Below are 21,857 nucleotides of genomic sequence, written 5' to 3'. Positions count from 1 at the left end.
TGAATTTGGAAACAGATTTGCATTGTAAAGGCAATTCAAAAATTAGTATTTATAACCAAGATAATTATAAACTGCATACTATGAGAGAATTTTACATTGAAAAGCAAATTTTTTATATTGCTTTAAAATGGTATTTGAAAAAAATGAAAATAATTATCCCAACTTTCACTTTCAGGCACAACAAGGGTTATAGTTAGTCCTACTTAAAGTTTTAGGAATTTTATAGCTCCACAATTATAACAATTCTTTGTAATACCATATATTACATTTCTGTAAAAATGACAATTCAATCTTTTTTTAGTTGAGAATAAAATCCTAAATTCTAAGAATATATTTCTAAAGCTATACTTTGATTTGTGGTAATCAAAGTAAGGAATAATCAGCTAGAAATAAACTATTGTCACAAGCAATCTTCCTTCCTGCAAATCGGAACCAAAATAGCATCAACCACAATAAACAACAAAAATCTTCTTGCTACCCCATTTTTAAATAAAATTATTGAAAAGGAAATCAAGTAGAAGAAGAATTGAAAGACATTATACACAATACTGTAGTCCCTTCATCTACTTCTTTTATTGAATTAGCATTGCCAGAGGATGATTTATATCAATGTGAAGCAAACTTACCTAATTAAAACAAAAGAAACAAGAATTTAAAACACTATAAGGTAAAATTGTAGATCATCCAAACTGTCTTATGTAACTTACTATTTATTACTAAAATTATATCTTGTCCTCAAAGATATTTTTTAAATTAACCAAGTTTTAAAAAATACATACCTCCAGATGCATTGCTAATAGCTGATCCTGCTGATGCCACCTTGGAAACAGCTGCAGGATTATATGTCCAAGATGTTCCACAAACTTCTACCTTTAAATCACTGTCTGAATAAATCTGCTGTACACGGCCAACTTTGCCTAAGGTCTGAAACATATGACAAACAGCCGCAAACTTTCATATATAAAATGTTACAAAATGATTTACTTTTCATATTAATGCATTTTTTAAATGATACCTGATTTTAGCTTCTAGCTCAAAAGAAAAAATTGTTATTCTTGCTGAAGCAGGTTCTATGCCTGTGAACTAAATACTACTATTTACTAAGAAATTAGTACTTGTAGTTTATTAAAATATCTCACTACAGAAATAAAATAATAATTATGGAATAGTTTCCCAGAGAATGAAAACAAAAGATTTAATCAAGTTGATTTGTTAATTTACTTTCAATCTACCATTTTTCACAAAAATTCCCCATCAGGTACTGAAATTATTTTAAAATCTAAGAGAGTACAACCCCTTTTTCCTTCTTACAACCTACCTTTTGCATTAATTAGGAGGGGGGAAAAACCCACAAACACCTCACACAACAAGCAAATATTAAGGTTATACAATTAAGATTTTTTCTTCAAGGACATCATATTAAGGTTGTTACATAGTTTATACAAAATATTCTATCTTCAAGTAAAGCTGCCACTGAAGTGGCAGCAGAAATCTTCTCATAAAACAAATAAAATAATTATTAAAAGAACTAAACCACAACAATTACAAGTTTTCTCCTAAAAGATACCGAGATATTATCATATTAAGAGTTAATGTTTCTTCATCTCAGAAACCACCATAACAGTGAGTACATCTGGAGAAACACTAACTACTGTATCAAATCAATAAAATACAATTAGAACAACAATATTGTCTTATAGCAAAACTCATCTTCAAAGTGGAACATATACTGAAATTCTAGCATTTTTTAACCAAAAATTAAGCTTTGGAACCTTCAATAATAGTGTTTATTAATACTGGAAAATATCTAAATGCTATAGTCTCAAAAAGAAAGTATTATTCTCATAACTCATATTTCTATTAGTACTTTAAGGTTTACCAAGACCTTTCCTCCCAGCACTCTTGTGAGGCAGGTAGTTCAAAAGCATTTAGAGGGAAATGAAGTCCAGAGAGGCTAAATAATTGTTCAAGGATCACAAAGCAGGGTCACAAAAATTTTCATTATAAGTAACAATAGAAGGAATCCCAAAATACAACTTCCCAAAAATAAAATTAACTTTATATGTGAAATACCAATTAATAATGCTCTTACTCAATGTCCTAAGCAAGGCTACCGGAAATTCTACCTTTTTCTATTTGCATCATATTTGTATCAATGAGGCAAAATGAGAGAGTATGGAATCTGTGAATTCTAAGTCTGAATTCTATCTGACAGATTAAAAAGTAGTTTATAAACATAATCAAATCACTTAACCTCTCAAAACTTCAGTTATCTTTTATGTAAAAATCAGGATAAATTTGAGCAATTACTATTGTTAGGAAGTAAAGCAATAACTGAAATGTCTCTAGGAAGGAAATTTAACTTTTTCATTTTCTTTGTCTTCCTCCCTTTCATTAATCCTAATTAAAAAAAAAAATTAAAGGCTCCATTTTCAATAAATTAAAGCTCACCCAACTCTGGGAAGTTTTACTCTGTAATGATTTTGAGAATTTATCTGTTTATAAATTTAATAAAATATAAACAAACAAGTTAGGCTAATCACATATCCTATTTTTATATACTTACAGGAAGCATAGCTTCTGCCCATTCGCCATGACCTCTTTGTAGAAGTTTAATTCTTTCTAGATCATAACAAACCTGAACAAGGTCACCCACTTGAAATTGTGAAGTGCCCCCTTCTGCACCCTGTGCAGCATCCCCACTTCGGACAACATTAGCTTTAGTAAGAACAGCTGGATTGAAAGTCCATCTGCAAATAAAAATAATAAAGTGGCAAACTATATTTAATTATTTTTTTAAAAATATTGTACTTGTTGAACTATTTTTCTAAACAATGAGTTTGCTAAGAAAAATATTTTTAAATGTTGGTAACAAAGTCAATCTCTAAAATATTTGTAAATATTTTAATTTTTAAAAGAAACTATTATAATATTTTTTAAAAATCATTTAATCAATTTACATATAATTATGTAGGGTATATGCAAGTTTAAAGTAAACTCAAATTAAAGTATACAGCTGCAAATTCATAAAGCAATATAATGTTAATGAAAAAAACATGCTTAAATGATCAAGAAAAGTAATGGTATCTAATAGCATACAGAAACAACCAACCTGCAGGTTGAAAATGAAAAGGCTGTAATTCAAATTTATGGTGACAAGCTTAAGTTTAAAGGGAAAAAACTAATTTTTTAGAGTATCTTTGTTTTTAAAAAATTCACTGTGACGATTTTATCACCTGCTGTATAACAATTCTTCATTATCCACATTTTAGGGGGGAAAAAAAAAAACAAGCATGGATAAGCAAGAAAAAAATCTAAAACTATTAAGTGAAAAATAATTTACACGTGGTTTTTAAACTCACCAGAACATAATTTGTGGTTTGCACACAAAATATATTAACCCCCAAATTCCTCCTGTCTTACTGTCAGACTGGGATTTCATTGCAACAAATTTTACTACAACATATGGCTCCCAAAAAGGAGGGCAAAAAAAGTATCTTCTTAGAGTATCTAAATAATTCTTAAATTATTAAGAAAAATTAGAATCAGAAAGTAACTCCTAGATCATTCTATGCTACAGGTTTAAGGCAAATCATTCCAGAAGCAAAGTTATGTAAGAAGGCAGCACAGAAGAATGGCTAAAAATTCTACAGTCGGAAGACACAGGCAGATTTGACTCAGAGCTTTACCAATTACTGAGAAATTAAAATTCCACCCTGATAGTATTTCTAACAAATAAACTCTTCTAAGCATTGTTTTTGCATTATATTAAATGACACATATGATATAAACTTTAAATAACTATTAATATTATACCTATCAATTCTATCTTGAAAATACCTCCAAAAATGGAAATTCCAAAACTTCCCTAAATAGCCAGTAATTGTCTCTATAATCAATTATTTAATTAGATGCCTCAGCCTTCATAAGGAAAAACAAAACTAGCTAATATTCTACCTGAATAACACTTAATAATACATAGCATAATCAATAGTGTGTTGGCCATAAAAGTTACTATGACCCAAGTTCAAAAACTAACTTCCCTGCCCCCAACCTTAACTTATACTAGCTATATTACTCTAGGCATTTCATTAAATTTTTTGTATTCCATTTATTAATCTACAAAATAGGGATAATATCTTTAGTACTTGACTTAAGAGGCTGTTTCAAAGGTCAAATGAGAATATACATAAGAGTACTTTTTCAACCTTAAATCTTTTTAAGTGTCCCTTTGTATAACTAATACTATTAATAATCTCTTTCTATCTTTTCCCTTGGAGTTCAGAAAAAAAAAGTCCTGGGACAAGTCAGTATTTTACTATTATTCTTTTACAGTTTATGTTCTTCAAACTATTGCATAGGTGGATAAAATAACTAGTTTTTTAAATTGTCATGGCTAACCAACTTGAAATTATTTCACAATTTCTTTACAAAGTCTCTTTAAAACATTGATTCATTTCTATATTGTCTATATTTCCAAGGTCATCGTGCCTCTTAAAATATGACTGCCAAATCAGATGCTCTTAGGACGTGATCAAAGCCAAACCAGAATTATTTTCTACTTCTTGAATATCACATTCTTATTATATTTCTAATAACATGCAAATATAAATAAAAAGGTAAAACATTACTTATTTCAGAGCAGTATTCTGGCACTTTATTAGTTTTTGTCTAGTCTTATAAAATCTTTTTTTCCTTAGAGATAGAAAGAGGGAATAGACCTGTAATTTTGTTGGTATAAGGAAACTTCCTCTACCAGTGTAGGTCAGCATTATGTTTGTAATATGTAGTATTAGACAGCTGCCTGGGGTACTTAAAGGTTAAGAAGCTTGCCCAAAGCCACAGTTTGAAACAGTATTTCTTATGGTTTATTTTTTTGCCCCTAAAGTGGAATACTTTCAGTTTTCCTCTATTAAGTTAAACTCTACATGGCCTCTACATTATTAAAAAGCTTTTTAGTTCCATCCATTTCATTTCTTTTTTGCTTTTATGTACACATTCTAAGTGTACCACTATTTAATATTGAGTATCACCAACCTATTGCCACTCGGGTATTGTACTACAATGTCATGATCTTCATCAATGCCACAAACTGTTCCAGTTGTAGTTAAAGTCTCAAACATGCCATCAGTCCATCCTCCATGCCCATGTTGCAAAGACTGTACAATCTCTAGATCAAGATCTATGTTTACTAGGTCACCAATCTGTAGTCCACCAGGATTCCGGTTACCATTCTGCTCACCTGTAATTGGGGGACAAAAGGAAGGTGTCATAAGAATAACCATTGAATTATAACAAGCACAATTATTATCATTCTGCAGAATAACTATTCTAGCTGCTATCTCCATTGAAGAGGGGTTTTATCTTGTAGTTTAAAAAGAACAGACTCAAAATCAAATCAGACTAAAATAAAAGATGCTTGAATCAAACATTTCTTCTCATTTTTCAAAAAAAGTCAAATCATTTTTTTGCCTTTTGTGATTAACTAAAATCTCTTATATTAGAGGAAAAAAATGAAACAATTCACTACCTAAATTTAAACATTACACAATCTACTCTATGGTTACAAAATGAAATAAATAGAAATATTGCTATAGGGTAATGACTCAAAATATAGTTAATTTGAAGTAGCTAATTTTAAAATTTTAAAACAAACAATGTTCTTGTATATATTCAAGTGTATGTTCTACAAAGTTTTATTACATACTTCAGAAGAGCTCTTGCTAACTTTTATTTTTGTATTTTTTGCTGAGGCAATTGTAGTTAAGTGACTTGCTCAAGGGTCATACAACCAGGAAGTGTTAAGTGTCTTGAGACCAGATTCAAACTTCCGTCTTTCTGACGTCAGGGCTGGTGCGCTATCCACTGAGCCACCTACGTGCCCCTCTTACTAACTTTTAAAAGAAATTTTATGGTGAATTGTTCTCACAATTAATTGTCAATTTGGTAAATCCAAATTTTTGAAAAGAGTATCCCTAAAAAAACCTAAAACATCCTCTCATACACCTTTATTTAAAATATTAAACTCAAATGAGTTCAATTCAGTTCAATGCAAATATTTAAGTAGCCATTATCTGTAAGGAGCTACTCCAGGCACCAAGGATACAAAGACATAAACAAAAACAGTCCCAATCCTCAACCAGCTTACATTTTACTCAGGAGACACAGTGAATATGTATACAGATAAATAAATGCAAAGTCATCCCAAGTAATTTAAATACAGAATTTATAACTGGAAGAACTGAGGAAGGTCCCCTAAAGGAGATGGCATGGGGGCTACATGTTGAAGAAATCCAGAGATTGTAAAAGATGATATACTGAGTGCTTTGAAAAGATAGGGGACAACCTGTCCAAGGGCACAGTAATGAGAGATCAAATGTTAACAAAAAGCTAACTGAATATTTTGACTGGAATGAAGAAGTGTGTAAGGAAGTAACCAAGAAATAAGCAACATAAAAGGTTATTAAAGGTTTTCAATAACTTTCTTGATTTTTTTTTTATTTTTAATCATAGAAAGAATTGAAGAATCATCAAAGTGGTATTTTAGAATCAAAAGCACTGTGAAGACTTAAGCAGAGACAAGAAGACTAAGAAAAGATATTTTAAGCAATCTCCTAAAACTCGGAAAGTATTAAGATGAATATACCACATAAGCAATTACCAGAAAATCTGGTTAAGAGTCTGACCTAATCCAGAGGTTTAAATTCTCTGACATTTGTGATATTAATTGACCAATAATTTATTTATGTAAACTGAATCCCAAAGTCCACTAATGAGGGATTCTTGCCTCACTGGTGGAAGTCAAAATACCCCACACATCTGTGTAAAAGGCAAGCAAAGTTAGTAAGAATAGGAGAAAGGAAAGCTCTGCTCCTTTCTTTAAGAATTTCTTAAAGAAAATCATTTCAGGCACTTCCGGTTTCCAGCTTTCAAGAAAGAAGATGGAAAGTGCCCATCTCTCTTCAGGCTGCTGAAGAATAAGATTTTTTTTTTTTAGCAAGCAAAATGTTGGGGAATTTCCCCTTGGGTGAAATCTAGCATTCTAGTTTAGATAAACTGAGTTACTTTGCTCCCAGAGAGCTCCTTTACTCTGTACTGCCCATTATATATATATATTTTCCTATGCATATTTTCTCTGGCTTCTTTTATCATCAACTTAGATAAATGGATTTCTTTGTTATCTGATATATATATATATATATATATATATATATATATGATACTCATTGTGAAACTAGAATTTGGTGGTAAAGGGGTCAAACCTTGGATATAAACTTCAGTCCTCCTTTAAAACCCATTAAACCCATTAAACCCATTAAAAAGTGTCTATCAGAAGTTAGCTTGAGCCTGAAACCATGTTCTAGATGAATAATATTTATGTTCCTGAGGAGAATTTCTGGCTCCAATCTCTGTCTTTTCCTTTTGACAATAATTAAATTCTCCCTTGGAATAGGGTAGAAAGAGAAAAGACTGGAGGCATTTATTATTCTGCCTCCATTTGAGCCACATGACACCTCTATGATGTACAGGAGACCATTTACATTATTTTAATAAAGATACCTATATACACAAAGCCTATTAAGGAAAACCAAAGCCACAAGAAAAAATAATAATAATCAGGCATATGTCCATATCAGGAAACCCTCAGGATGAAATCATGGCTGTTTCACATTAATATTGTTACTAAATTATAATCAAATTCTACCATAATCTTATGGAAATATTACTATGAGAGATCTAGTTTAAGCCTTTTAATTTAAAAGTGAAGAAAACATACAACCAACCTCCCCCCCCAAAAAACCCTCAATGTACCATATAACCTCAGGACCCATTAATTTCATCATATTAGGAAGAGGACATGACAATAGAAAACATTTTTTAAAAAACATTTTGTATGTATATAATAACCTATATTAGATTGTTTGCTGTCTTAGAAAGAGAGGAAGTAAAGAAGAAATAATTTGGAACACAAAATTTTACAAAATAAATACTCTGACTTTATTTGAAAAAATAAAATACTATTGAGGAAAAAAAATCAAATACTATGAACTGTATTATCTCTGGAAATGGAAAAGAACTATAAATATTAGAACAAAAATGAAAATCTAGGATCTTATTCTTAAAGTTCTTTTATGATCAACATATCAATGGGAGTTACTGTAAAATGCAAACTTTTACTTATGGTATTACATATTGATTTATATTTGTTCCTAAGTAAGCTTCCCAATTAAATGCTCCTAGTTGCTAGCTACGGTCCTACAAGGCACAGTGTTTGTACCCTGAAACCCTCCAAAGGGCAAAAAAAGACAGAAGCCTAGGGCCTAAGGGCACAGAGAGTCCATGGAAGCAAGAAAAACATAAGGTAAGCATCTTCATTGCTTACATCTACTCCCTCCACTGGGGCCACCCATAAGAGAGGCATTCTAGCCTAATTATTTAGTATTTAATCATAACCCTAGGCAACATAAGTAATACAAATAGAAAGATTTACCATATGGTAAGGGAATAGGAAGGTTCTTACTGGGAAAAGCAGGTCAGATGAGGAATAAACAAGAGTAGAATGATGATTAAGTCAAGAGTTATTGAGCATTTTGTTGTTATTGTTGCTATGTTAAACAAGTATTTTATTGTGTTTTTTTTTTATTTCTTTACTATCCATCACTATTATTTCTAAATGATCCTCCCTTTCCTTGACTCCATAATATCCTCCTATGCAACAACTTACAACTGAGCAAAACAAACTAAATCACTGTCCGTGTCTGGCAATATACGCCTATGAACTATCTTTGACATAGTAATAGAAAGTGTAAATCAACAATAAACCATAAATTCAACAAACCACTGGATAAAAATGAAGGGCATAATGCTCTATGATGGAAAAAACAATAAAAAGAGAAGACTATATCCAATTTGTCCCCTCCAAATTATCTCTTTTGACAGGCATTCACTAACATGACTCTGATCATTTTCATATAAATGACTTCTAAATCTTTATAACCAACCTGGAACTTTCTCCCAACCTCCAAGTCCCTATCTCCAATTGCTTATTGGTCACTCAGGACTTCAGATTAAACTTTCATTTTTCCCAAAACCTGTTTCACTCCTGATGATCTGTTTGCATTTCTGACCACTGACCTGCCACATTCAAAATAGATCATTTAAGATAGGCTTTTAACTTTTCCCTCTGTTTAATCCCATTTAAGACATGAAGCTTTAAACAACTTATTTCCTCACTTTCAGGGGCCTTAGATTCATTTATAAACTGAGGAATATATAGTAAAAGCTCCAAACTGAAGGGACATATGTTAATCTATTCAATTTTGCCTATAATACCTCTATTATTCTATCCGTCCCCTTCTATTCCCACTAACACTACTTTAGTACAATTTCTCATTATTACCAAATGCTAAGACTATTATATTAACTTCCCCAAATAGGAATCTATTCCTTTATGTCTTCCCCTCCCCTCCAATCCATCTAGATAAAAGTTGTAAAATTTTCCCTACCATATTAAACTCCTTAGACTCAACTCCATTTTCTCCACCATGCCCCCATCTTTCCCTCCTTTGTTCCTGCTTCTTATTGTTGTGTTGTGCTCTTCCATTAGATTGTAAACTCCTTTAGATCTAGGTCTATCTTTTTTTTTCCCCTATATGTCTTATCACTAGCATTTAGCATTAAGTATGGCACAAAGACATCTACTCACATCACACTTTTATGCAAAAGGCTTTAAAAGGCTTATGCTTTATTTAACATTTGTTTTCTTCCTCACTTGCTATGTTCTTGTAAAAGAGGATATTTTTGATGTCCTCTGTAAATGCTGATCTATACCTTTGTGAATATTTTCTCAAACTTCATTTCTTAAAACTTCATTTTAAAGCCCAATCAAATTTTAGTGCTTCAATGAAACCTTCTTTGCTATCTCATCCTGCTCTCACTAGAGACTTTGCCTTGGTCATCTCAGATCTTAGATATTCAAAAGGCTTGCAGCCCAGACCTGGTCTGGGTGCCCACTATGTTTTAGAGATAGGGTGAGATGAGAGTAGGAACACATATATTCTTTCCTGAAGCTGTGTGAACAGCTGAGAACCCAGATTGGTTCTGAGAGACTAGAAAAGGTTAAAGTTAATTAGTTTTCGGGAGTTTTCAGGGTTCCCCGTACGGGCCACCACATGATGAGAATTAGGTCTGGGGTAACCCCTTTTGGTTTGGCGCAAGGATACATTGTTAAATGCAGTCTAGAGTCCCCTGTAAAGGAATTTATAGGCCAAAAACCTAGATTGATAAAAAAGGTTATTGTAGGGGTTTGGAAGGAAGGGTAAAGTTAGAAAGGCGCCAGGGCCAGAGCTGGTCACCGGGTGGAAAGGAACCCTTGGCATTGCTGACGTAAGAATGCCAAGTTTGGGCTCCTGCAAAGAATGGGTTCCAGGGTTCCCTTTTTATAATGGGGACTCTTGGTGATCTTGAAGATGGGTGGAGTCCCAGGCTCCTGGCTGGTTTCCGCCAGGGTTAGCATTGAATAGAATTCAATGGGTTTTTAGATAAGGAAGAAGCTGTTTTTGGGAGTTGGGGAAACCTGAGAAGATAGTGGAGGACTAGGAAAGCTCAAGTTAGCTCAGATCCAGTGGGGGCTGGGAAAGCCCAAGTTCATTGGAATTCAAAAGAGTGCTTTTGACCAGGATTTGTGAATCAAAGATCCTAGCTTCTTCAGCCATGGGAGGGTTGGGAATCAGAAAGGAATCTTAAAGGGACCTGAACCCACATCAGTTTCATCTTTCAACTAAAACTGTTCTCTCCAAAATTACCAGTGATCTCTTACTCGCAAAATATAATGACCTTTTCTCAATCTTTACCATTGAGTTCTCTGAAACTTTTGACACTGTCAATCGCCCTCTTTCCCTTGATATTCTGATCTCCCTAGGTTTTATAAAAAGTCATAGCTTTTCTCGTTTTCCTCCATCCTATATGACAGCCCATCATTGCTCTTTGCTAGACCTTCATTCAAGGACTATCTTTGAGTGCTCCACAGAACTTTTTGGGTCCTCATCTTCTCCCTCTATAATATTTAATCTTTAACTTCCACAAATTAGATTGTTATTTTCTGTATGTTAATGATTCTCAAATTTATTATTCTAGCCCGCAAGTTACCAATCTTCTTTATACTTTTATAGCATCTTCTAATACTAGTATTTGTACATATGTTAAACACCTCTCCCTCCCCTCCAACAGTGGTCCTTCAATGCAGCAAATTCTTCAAGTTTTTCCAAGTTGAAAGTGAAGTTGGATCCTTTAAAAAGCCTGTGTCACAGGTTGGGAAGAGGAAATACAAAGACCAGGGGTCAAAGATTAAAGGAGAATGACAATATGAAACACCTAGAAGAAAAGACTATCCTTGAAATCTATGACCTATTACAGAAGCAGCTATAGGATTCGGTGACTTCTACTTCAGTAGAACTTTCCTATTATTTGTATTATGACTCAATTTATAATATCTTATATTTCCAAGTATATTTTATTCAAATCAACCTTATGTTAATTGACACTTTTTTTAGAGCTCACTTACAAATAATTTACTGCAAGGGTTCTGCTTAAATTGTGTTGACTAGAAGTAAAAGGTGGTCAACTACAAAACATAAAAAACACATTTTAGGAAAACTACAGAATTCATATGAAACTACTGATTATTTATCTATTGAACATAGTGACTTTTCCATATGGGTAACTTTTTGAAATGTCTCTGCTGCTAATAAATATGAGACATTTTTATGAGACTATTTATGAGTCCAAATTATGAGATGTTCAGAGACCAATTACATGGACTATTTTCAGTAGCATAACTAGGTACATGTTATTAAAAAAAATAACCTGCAGAAAGATAGACACTGCCAGTGGCAGGGGAGAATAAGAGGAAAGAATACTAGACTTAAGAACCAGCTTTGGATACTGACACTGACCATGTTATTTTATGTTAATGGAGACAAATCATTTAACATCTCTGAATTATAATTTCTTGTGTAAAATGGGGATAAAAATACATGCATTACTTACTTTACATGTGTTATGAGCATGAAAACAGGTATGAGGGCTAGTTAATATGCTTATCATGTCTATGAAATAAAAAAAATGGGATAATTTGTTTTTCTCTTTCAGCTTGCCTTTTTCTACTCTTCCATACAAGGGTAAAAATCAAGTCTGAAAGCCAAAGAGCAGTGAGGACCTAAGCTAACATAAGCACACCCAATAGTTCTCATTGGAAAAAAAAAATTACCATTTGTAGACAAGTATCTTCAGAAAAGTTTGAAAAGAAATTTAGAAAGGCGGGGGGGGGGGGCAATAAGAACAGCTATAGGATTTTAGCAAAATGCGATATTATAGAGAATAGGATTTTACAAGACTTATTTTAAGCAAAGGTTCACATAATCTACAAATATTGTCCCTGGGCACAATTTGCATCAATAAGCAAATCAGTAAGGCCTAAATTAGTTTCTTTATAATAGATGATGTAAGTGTTACATGGTATCTTAATTTTGGTTGTTTTGTTGCTTTAGGAGTGGAGAGTAGAATCTTATAGGAATGTAATGAAATATTCCTAATAGTCAAATTTTAAGAGAAAATGATATGGGTTGAGGTCGCTTTAAGATTCCTTTCTGATTCCCAATCCCCACAAACAGTTTCCTCCTTATCTAAAAACCCATTGAATTCTATTCAATTCTAACCCTGGCTGAAGTTCCAGCCAGAGGCCAATCTGGGACTCTACCCATCCTCAAGATCACCAAAAGCACCCTTTTGAATTCCAAAGACATCCCGGCTTTAGCCCCCACCGGATCTGAGCTAACTTGGGCTTTCCCAGTCCCCACTCTAATGATCTGCTCAGGTTTCCCCAACCCCCACAACCCCATTATAGAAGGAGAACCTTGGAGTCCACTCTTTTGCAGGAGTCCTAAACATGGTGTCCTTACACTGACCATGTAAGGGTTCCTGTCTGCCTGGCGCCAACTTTGGTCCTGGTGTCTTTCTACCTTTACCCTTACTTCTAAACCCCTACTATAAACCTTTTTTATCAATCTAGCTTTTCAGGCCTGTAAATTTCTTTACAGGGGACTGTGAGCCATCACTAGACTGCATTTAACTATGTATCCTTGCACTAAACCAAAAGGGGTTACCCCAGACCTAATACTCATCAATAAGACCTATTTTATGATTTTTTTCAATCCAATAATTGTTTATTAAAAGCACTTATTATATGTAAGGTTCTGTGCTAAGTACAAAGACATAACATTAAACAATAGTCTCTGTGCTCAAGAAACTTATATACTGTAAAACTGACTAATCTGACTCTCTACTACCTGAAGATCACATATATTCCAACTTCCCATCCCTCCAGGCAATGATTGTTACTTCCAGTTTTAGGGGTCTAAGTACTATTAAACTACTTAGCAGTCAGACTAGCATATTATAGTTTAAAAAAACAAATAAGATTTTAGAAAATTATTTCAACCCATGAAAAGCATATGAATTCTACAGAAATGAAAAGATGTATCTCACTGAGCCAAAATTAATAAGTAAATAGTAGCCAATAAAGTGTTTTAGGAAATAATGTTTTTTTTCAATCAACTTCCAAAGGTATTAACTGTCAGCCTAATAAAAATTAAAATACTCAACTTAAATTTCTTGCAAAACCAAACCAGTTATCCAATAAGTTATTATAATCTGTTAGCTTACCTAGTACAGGGCAGTGGTCTCTGTAGAAAGAGCCTCCTTTAGCATCTTGGACACACTTCAAATCAGACTAAAGGCAAAAAAATGCATATATGAAAGAGTAATTTCAACAATTTCTGAAAACAGAAGAAATAATGGCCTTAGCTCTTCTCAGCCATACAATGGTCCAAGGCAATTCAAACAGATTTGGGATGAAAAATGCCATTTGAATCTAAAAAGAAAACTACAGAGGCCAAATGTGGATTGAAGCATATTATTTTCACCTTTTTTGTTTGTTTTGTCTTTCTTATCGTTTTTTCCCTTTTGTTCATTTGATTTTTATTTCACAACATAACTAATATAGAAGTATGTTTAAAGTGATATACATATATAGCCATAACAGACTGCTTGTTATCTTGGGAAAGGAGAGGGAAGGAGTAAAAAATTTGGAACTCAAAATATTACAGAAATGAACGTTGAAATCTACCATTATGTGTAACTGGAAAAATAAAATATTACTAAGCAAAAACAAATAAATAAATATTTATTAGAGGGTGAAAAACTATGATGCAGACAAGGCAGATATTAGAAGGAAATGTTTATTTTCAAGATGAGAAAACCTAGTTAAACAAAAATAAGTGACTTTCCTGAGGATCAATAAATAAAAGAGCCACTAAAACTTAAAAATTTTAACTCCTATTTTAAATCTTCCTACTATATTTATATAACCTCTGATTGTCACCTATTTCCCCTCACTTCTTAATAACTTTATCACTTTAAGCCACATCCAATTTAACATTTTTAAGAAAGGACATTTAAACTAGCAGAAAAAAAAAAGACAAAAAACATTTATCTAAAAAAAAATCCTGACTTTTAAAAATATCATTGTAAAATTAAATCCTAAAGACAAAACAACCCCTCTATAATCATCCCACCCCAGAATATTTAGAATTCTCAGTTTTATACTTATTATCTTGCTGAATGTGTAAAGAGTTACCGATGTGTATGTTTCATCCCACTGGATACTGCCAATAACCAACTTCTCCACTAGCTGGTGGTTTCTTTGTTGTTTAAGATAACACTTAAAAGATAAGTTATAAACACTTATACGATTACTTATAAGATATAAGATTAAGAAAATACACTACACACCTTCTAAATAAAAAGAGAGCTAATTTTTTTTTTCCTTTACCTCTAATACATTTAACAGTCAAGAGCATTATAAAAGAGAAATAAATAGGGGAATAGGCTATCACTCTTAATACTACTATCCTCAGCATTCACAGTTGTGTTCAATTGACCTCCCTAATGAGGAGATCTTTTCGATGTTTAAAATGACTTAGAATGATGTCCAACACAACACCATTTCAATCAGCATTTATTAAGCACCTCTAATGTGTAAGAAAAATGAACAGTCATTGACTTTTAAGGAACTTAAATTCTAGTGGAAGATATATACACATGCAAGCAGGTATGAAATCATGAAATAATTTAAGGAGGTCAAGAGAACTAGGAGCAAAGGCTTCAAGTAGAAAGTGGTGTATGTACATGACAGGTAACGATTCTAAAGGACTAAAGTGAGAAGGAAATACATTATAGGTACACATGTGAAGGAATTTAAAAGGATTATTAAACACTGTGTGTATGTGTGTGTACATGCTCATGCACACAGCCCAACCACTGGAGACATAAATACAAAAGTGAGACAATACTCATCCTCAAAAAGCTTACATTCTGACAATTGGAAACAAAACAAAGGAAAGAGGTGGGTAGGAAAGGAGGATGGTAAATAGAACAACAGTATAGAAGAAATTGCAATAATGATATTTAGAGCAAAAAGTAAGAAGATAGAGGGAAAAGTGAGGAAAATACGCATGGAGCAAGCCAACCAGATAACAGCTGGGGTTAAAAAGCATAATCTCAGTGTTCAAGGATGGAGTTCTGATGTCTTTCAATTCTATTTTTATTTACATTATTTTAATCATTTTGTAAATTGTTCTTTGGCTTCTGTTCATTTCAGTCTACAATTAATTCATAAGGCTTCCAAAATTTCTCCTAATTCTTCATATTCATCATTTCTTACTCTGTGCTATATTTATTTATAACAATACATTTGGCTATTTCAGAATGGACAGGCAACTATTTTCAGTCATTCAATGAACAAACATTTATGTGCCAGGCATTGTGATAAGCATTTTACAATATTTTGCTAACATAAAAAGTGCCACAAAAAAAAATTATTTTTGTACGCAGGTTATACAAGATATAGAAATGAAATGCTAAGCAACTTTAGTCAGGTCTGGCTGAAATATTAAGAATAATGCTGTAAGCAAAGAGCCTTAGGAAAGTTTCCCATTTTCCCTAAGAAAAACAATAGCAAGTTTACAATCAAAACTTTCAGCTTAAGCCTTAGAGAAAGTTTAAACATCTTCCATTTTACTAATTTTCTTTCACAGAACAGACTTCCATTCCAATGCACATGTATAACCAATTGAATTAATAATATGCTTCTTCCTAATAGGAAGCAAATGAACAGAAGGATATAACAAAAGGAGAAAGAAAAGGAAAACATGAAGGGCTATTTTTATTATTCTTCCCTTCCCCAATGCAACATTTTTATCATTTGTATTTTTTTCCAACTTACCATGCCTTCAAAGCCAACTCTGTAGAGATTCTTAGCACCATTGTCCCATAGAACATATGCTGCACTGTGTGGACTAGATGCACTCCAGTCCTGTATTTCAGTTACCTAATAAGTTTTAAGGGGAAAACAAAAAACAACAGTGAGGGCAGGAAAAGTTAGTTCTTTTAGTAAAGTTTAGTGCTTTAGATTAAGAAAATTTCCTTTTGTTAACTGTCACATTAATGATTCATTTCATTGTAAGATCAATCCTAACTATCAAGGGACCAGATGGAGACAGGCCTTTCTTATATTGCTAATCAAAAAATTTCATTTTAGTAGTCAATCACTGAAGTATTTTTAAAGCTCTTACCATGACCTCAGCACCAGCTAGGCCTGGGAGATAACAAAAAAAAAAAAAAAAAAAGGGACCTTGGCCTCAAGTAGCTTACTTCCATATAATTATAAGGATACTACAATTGTCCTGGTGTCTGATATCTGGCCCCAGCAGGCAGAATTAGAAGTGATGGGTAGAAATTGCAGAGGGACAAATTTAGGCTCAATTTAGGAAATATCATCCTAATAATTAAAGCTGACTCCACAGGAACAAGATGCCTCAAAAAACAGGTTTCCCCTTCTTGGAGGTCTTCAGGCAGAGAGATTAGATGATCACTTATCAGGAATGTGATAGGTATAAGTTGGATAAATGGCTGATGCTTCCAACCTTTAAATTCTGAAATTCTATGAAGAAATAGAAAAATAGTATCTTTCCAAATTGTGATGCAACCTGTGGTTTTAATTTTGGCAAAATATAGTAGATTCACATAATTTTAATTTATCCCGGTTTTAGACAACTTGATCTATCTCAGTATTCAAATGCAGTGATCAGTGTCACATTGAATTCTTTCAGTTGACAAAACTCTAGTGGTCTTGCTTACTGATTTCCCCTTAGCTGATAGTGCCTACCTTCCTCTCTAATGCTATCTTCCACCTAACCTGTCTATATCCATTTATATGCATCTAAAAGGTTATCTATTACTTAGGAGAAGGATTAAACATGTTTTAACTTCAAAGACCAAAACAAAGAGGAATGAACAGAAGTTACAAAGAAGCAAATTTAAGCAAGACATAAGAAAAACTTTAACAATTAGATCTATTCAAATGTCAGAAGATACCAGTCCCCCTCTTCATTGTAGGCTTTCAAGCAAAGACAGGGTAACTACTAGTCTGATATATTCTAGCGTGGATTCTTTTCAAAGATGAGTTAACTGCTTAGGTTACCTCCAACTCCGTTGATTTATCCCAAACATGCTTAAACAATGTTACTTAAAGTACTTAATGGTCACCTCAAGTCAAAAAAATTCACCATCTACTATTTAAGCCTCCAGGTAATAAGACTCTCCACACTTACACTGGATTTCTAACAAAAATAATTTGTAACCATGCTGATACTCAAAACCTTCCCAGCATGATAAAATTTGCAGGCTTATTTTCTGTTGTTATAGCTTTTAGAAACTAAGAGAAGTCTCCACACCAGGATGAGGGCAATAGAAAATGACTTTTGAACTTTTTTTCATTTTGAGAAAAGCTCCTTTTATTTCTATGCTTTCTAGTGTTTTTAATAACGTGTTTTGTTTTGTCAAAAGATGTTTCTGAATCTACTGATAAAATCATATGGTTCTTGTTCTTTTTGTTATTGATATGGTAAATTATGCTTATAGTTTGTTAGAAAGTCACTGCAAAAATAAAAATGATTCAAGAATATCAAGTAAGTTGATTTATTTAAATAAATGATTCCTTCAGCTATATCCAGAAAAGGAACACTGGGAAATGAGTGTAAACTGTGAGCATTTTGTTTGTTTTTCTTCCCAGATTATTTTTACCTTCCGAATACAATTCTTTCTTTGCAACAACAATAAAAAAATTCGGTTCTGCACATATATATTGTACCTAGGATATACTATAATATATTTAATATGTATGGGAATGCCTACCCTCTAGGGGAGGGGGTAGAAGGAAGGAGGGGGAAAAATTCGGAACAGAAGGGAGTACAAGAAATAATGTTGTAAAAAAAAAATTACCTATGCATATGTACTGTCAAAAAATGTTATAATTATAAAAATTAATAAAAAAATAAAATAAAATAAAATAAAAATAAGATGAAAAAAATAAATAAATAAAATAAATGATTCTTGAAAGAAACAGGCAATCCACCCAGGGGTAGTCCCTGGTGGAACTGTGCTTAGAGACAGAAATGAACCTTTTATTTCCTATCCTGAAGCACGAGGTCCCCCAGTTGGCTGGGGATGAAATGAAGAAATTATGATTTCTTGATCCTCCCATTGCATATTCCTCCTTTACATGTTCTCCCCTATCTTATAACACAACCCAAGTTCAAAAATGGTGGAAAAATAACTCCTTAAAGGAAGAGAAGTTAATATTAACTTATTAACCAAGCACACTCAGTACTTGCAATTATCTCTAACCCACTTCTTGTTTTGGGGTGATTTTTATCAGTTTATCAATTCAGAGTCTCAATATCTTATTTTGTACAACTAACGTGGCCAGTAACATCATCTTTCTCTAAGTCCTAGCTCCTATATGGAAATACAACTCTATAGATTACTCACAGTTTTCTTAATGTATAGTCCTATGTATACATTCCTGGAAAAAAAATCCAACCTGGTCATGATGGAGTAGAAACTCCAACAGTAACAGAAACCCCAATATTTTTTTTAAGAAGCCCCAGGCCATCTGGCCTTGAAAATGATGTAGTCCAATCCTCAAAATATTTCATCATAGGAATATACCTTTGGGGAATGATATGGCATAACCTTGGAGAATGTGTGTCTTTTGAAAGAAAAGGGAGTTGGACCTGATATCATTATTCCACTAAACAATCCTTCAAGAATGTCTGTTTGTCATCCAAAAGTCTGGGCTGCTATCTCACACCTGGATTGGGACACTGTATTCTTTTTGGTTTCATGAAAAAAGAAAGGAGATCGTTGTTAGCTCTCAAAACCTCCCACCAAATCATATGAGCCCCAATTCCATGATGTCATTTCCCTACTCTGTTCTTTGTTTTGTACTCCACACCTCCTCCTCTAACAGTTTTCCCTATAATTTACCTGTTTGCTCTTGTTATTTGTTATTTTTCTCTCTAGGAATTTAGCCCACTTTAATTAGCATTACAATTATAACAAAACTTTGCCCCTAGACTTAAAAATTACCCAAGCTTCCAAATTCTTTTGGGAAACCTTCAATACCAGTCTGGAATTCCAATATATTTTGGGGATCTTGCTGTACGCCTGAACTCCAACAGTCATAATGTTGTGGGCTTGGCCCCTTTAAAATTCCTTGTCTGATCTATGTTTGGGACAAGATATTCCTAGGGGAAAAGATTCGTATCTGAGCCAGTTTGGGCTGTACCCAGCCCCCAGCTGGTTTGGGTTTTTTCAGCCCCCTTTGATACAAGATTGGCAAGCCTCACACAGTGCCTTGCAAGGTCACTGGGCATTGTGGATCAGTTCTGGTGCGCCTCATTCCTGCCCCTAGAGGTACTGGCATTGGTACTGGCACTCCTGTGCCTAAGAAACTCCTCATGATGGCTGGAATTGATGACTGCTACACTTCTGCAAGAGGGTGCACTGCCACTCTAGGGCAACTTTACTAAAGCTACCTTTGATGCCATTTTCAAAACATACAGCTATCTAACCCCAGACTTGTGGAAGGAGACTGTGTTCACCATGTATCCCTATCAGGAATTTATTGACCATCTTATTAAGACTCAAAAGTAATAATTTTTTTTCTTTGTCTTTTGAAAGTGTTTCTACAAAAGGACAATATGCAATTTGGGATATTTTTCTATGTAATGGGCATTTTAAAAGCAATATGAATTGTATGTATAGTGCTTATTTATGAAACATCTATTTGAATATGATAATTGTTTAAGTTGTGAACTTATTGAGACAAATTCCTGTTATCAATATAAAGTTATGATAAATATCTGTTTAAAATTTATCAGAAATCTGATTAATGGAATTTATTATTGCGATAAAACTTTTCTTGAGCTTAAAGTTGATTAATTAGTTAATGCTTTTTTGGGTGTTGTAAAGCTCCACCCTCTGGCAGTTAGTGGGACAATTGATTGGAAGTTGAGTTTTAACTGCTAAAGTTATAATTATGTTGCATTTTTCTTCCTGTAACTGATTTTATGAAGAGCAACGGTCAATAGAATTGTTAATGCAATTCAATTATGTCATACCTTGCTATTTTCAGTTTTATATGCAATCATTGTATCCTAAATGCTTGGGCAAATAAGCATTTAGCCTGGTCATCTGTCTGCTACTGTTAGAAAACACAAATGTTTTAAGGTTTTTAATCATTTTTTTCACATGGGAAGCTGCTGGCCAATTTATTTTGGCCTCTTCACATTTTTGCAGCACTCCTGTGGATCAAGTCTTTCTATCATAGACTGTTCTAACCTTTATTTGTTAGATTTATGTTTTTGTTCTAGATTTTGGGCCAAATTACAGATATTGACTTGCTTCTGGGACCTAGATCAGCTTTGATTGTAAGCACTGCAGACATATCCCATGGAATAAGAGCCTCCAAGCATTTCTCAGCCTGCAGCAGTTTTAGAAGAGACCATGGAATAGACCCTGCTTCTAGTGAACTTTGGACTGCTATGGAGGACTTTAGGAATGGTTGATGAATGACTTTTAAACCTTGTCTGGGTTATTTATTACTGTATGTGAAAATTTGGGTTGGGAGTGGTTAAAACTGTGTAATTATTGCTATTATCCTAAGACAGTGTGGGAGATTAGCTTTGACTTTCTCAGCATTTTCTCCTACTTCTCTTTAATAGATGGGCCATTAGCATTTTACCAGCAGCCCACAGAGGGGATCTGAGATATTTCCCCATTTCCAGGTGTCAACATCTCTGCCCTGGATGGCATCCCACTTTTAATCTGTTCCCTAGATCCGCTCTAGGCTTCAAACCTTGGATTCTCAGCTGGACTTCAGCTTGGAAAAAATTGATGGGACAACTGACAGGAACACCCCCTAGATACCCTGTTGCCATCCCCCACACCTCACGCCTCACCTCCTGGTATAAACCCCAAATCTCTACGACTCTTGTCAGCTCGAAGCAGTTAAAGAGGAGTTCATCATGCCTATTCCCACATGCATCTGGGGGTGACTGCTTGAGGGGGGAACAAGACGAGGGGACCCTGCTTCTCTGAAGATCCTTGGAGAAAATCTTCCCCAAATAAGAGACCCTGCCCCAAAATTTTTTTCTTAAAAGAATTTGAGTTAACTGCTTGAGGGGGGTTATGTTGCAGGCGTAGCCCCTTTAAAATTCCTTGTCTGATCTACCTTTGGGACAAGATATTCCTAGGGGAAAAGATCCATATCTGAGCCAGTTTGGGCTGTACCCAGCCCCTAGCTGGTTTGGGTTTTCAGCCCCCTTTGATACAAGATCTGGTCAAACTAGTTTGGGCTTGTACCCAGCCCCCCCACCGGATCTGAGCTGACTTGG

The 21,857-nt window shown here is 33.7% G+C and overlaps 1 protein-coding gene across 1 annotated transcript in view; it reads right to left on the bottom strand.

Annotated features, from left to right (window-relative positions):
* MIB1 (MIB E3 ubiquitin protein ligase 1) overlaps positions 1 to 21,857 on the bottom strand; it is a 152,708-nt gene that overhangs the window by 93,528 nt on the left and 37,323 nt on the right. Inside the window, exons 4-8 of the mRNA XM_074276439.1 lie at positions 16,343 to 16,447; positions 13,723 to 13,789; positions 5,038 to 5,242; positions 2,567 to 2,750; positions 780 to 924 (exon numbers count right to left, since the gene is read on the bottom strand). Of these exons, the coding sequence (XP_074132540.1) occupies positions 780 to 924; positions 2,567 to 2,750; positions 5,038 to 5,242; positions 13,723 to 13,789; positions 16,343 to 16,447 (706 nt within the window). The remainder of the gene's footprint in view (positions 1 to 779; positions 925 to 2,566; positions 2,751 to 5,037; positions 5,243 to 13,722; positions 13,790 to 16,342; positions 16,448 to 21,857) is intronic.

Source organism: Sminthopsis crassicaudata, chromosome 1 (assembly GCF_048593235.1).
Source record: "Sminthopsis crassicaudata isolate SCR6 chromosome 1, ASM4859323v1, whole genome shotgun sequence".
NCBI lineage: Eukaryota > Metazoa > Chordata > Mammalia > Dasyuromorphia > Dasyuridae > Sminthopsis > Sminthopsis crassicaudata.
Note: the sequence above shows the minus strand (reverse complement) of the source record. Positions and strands in the feature narration are given on the sequence as shown.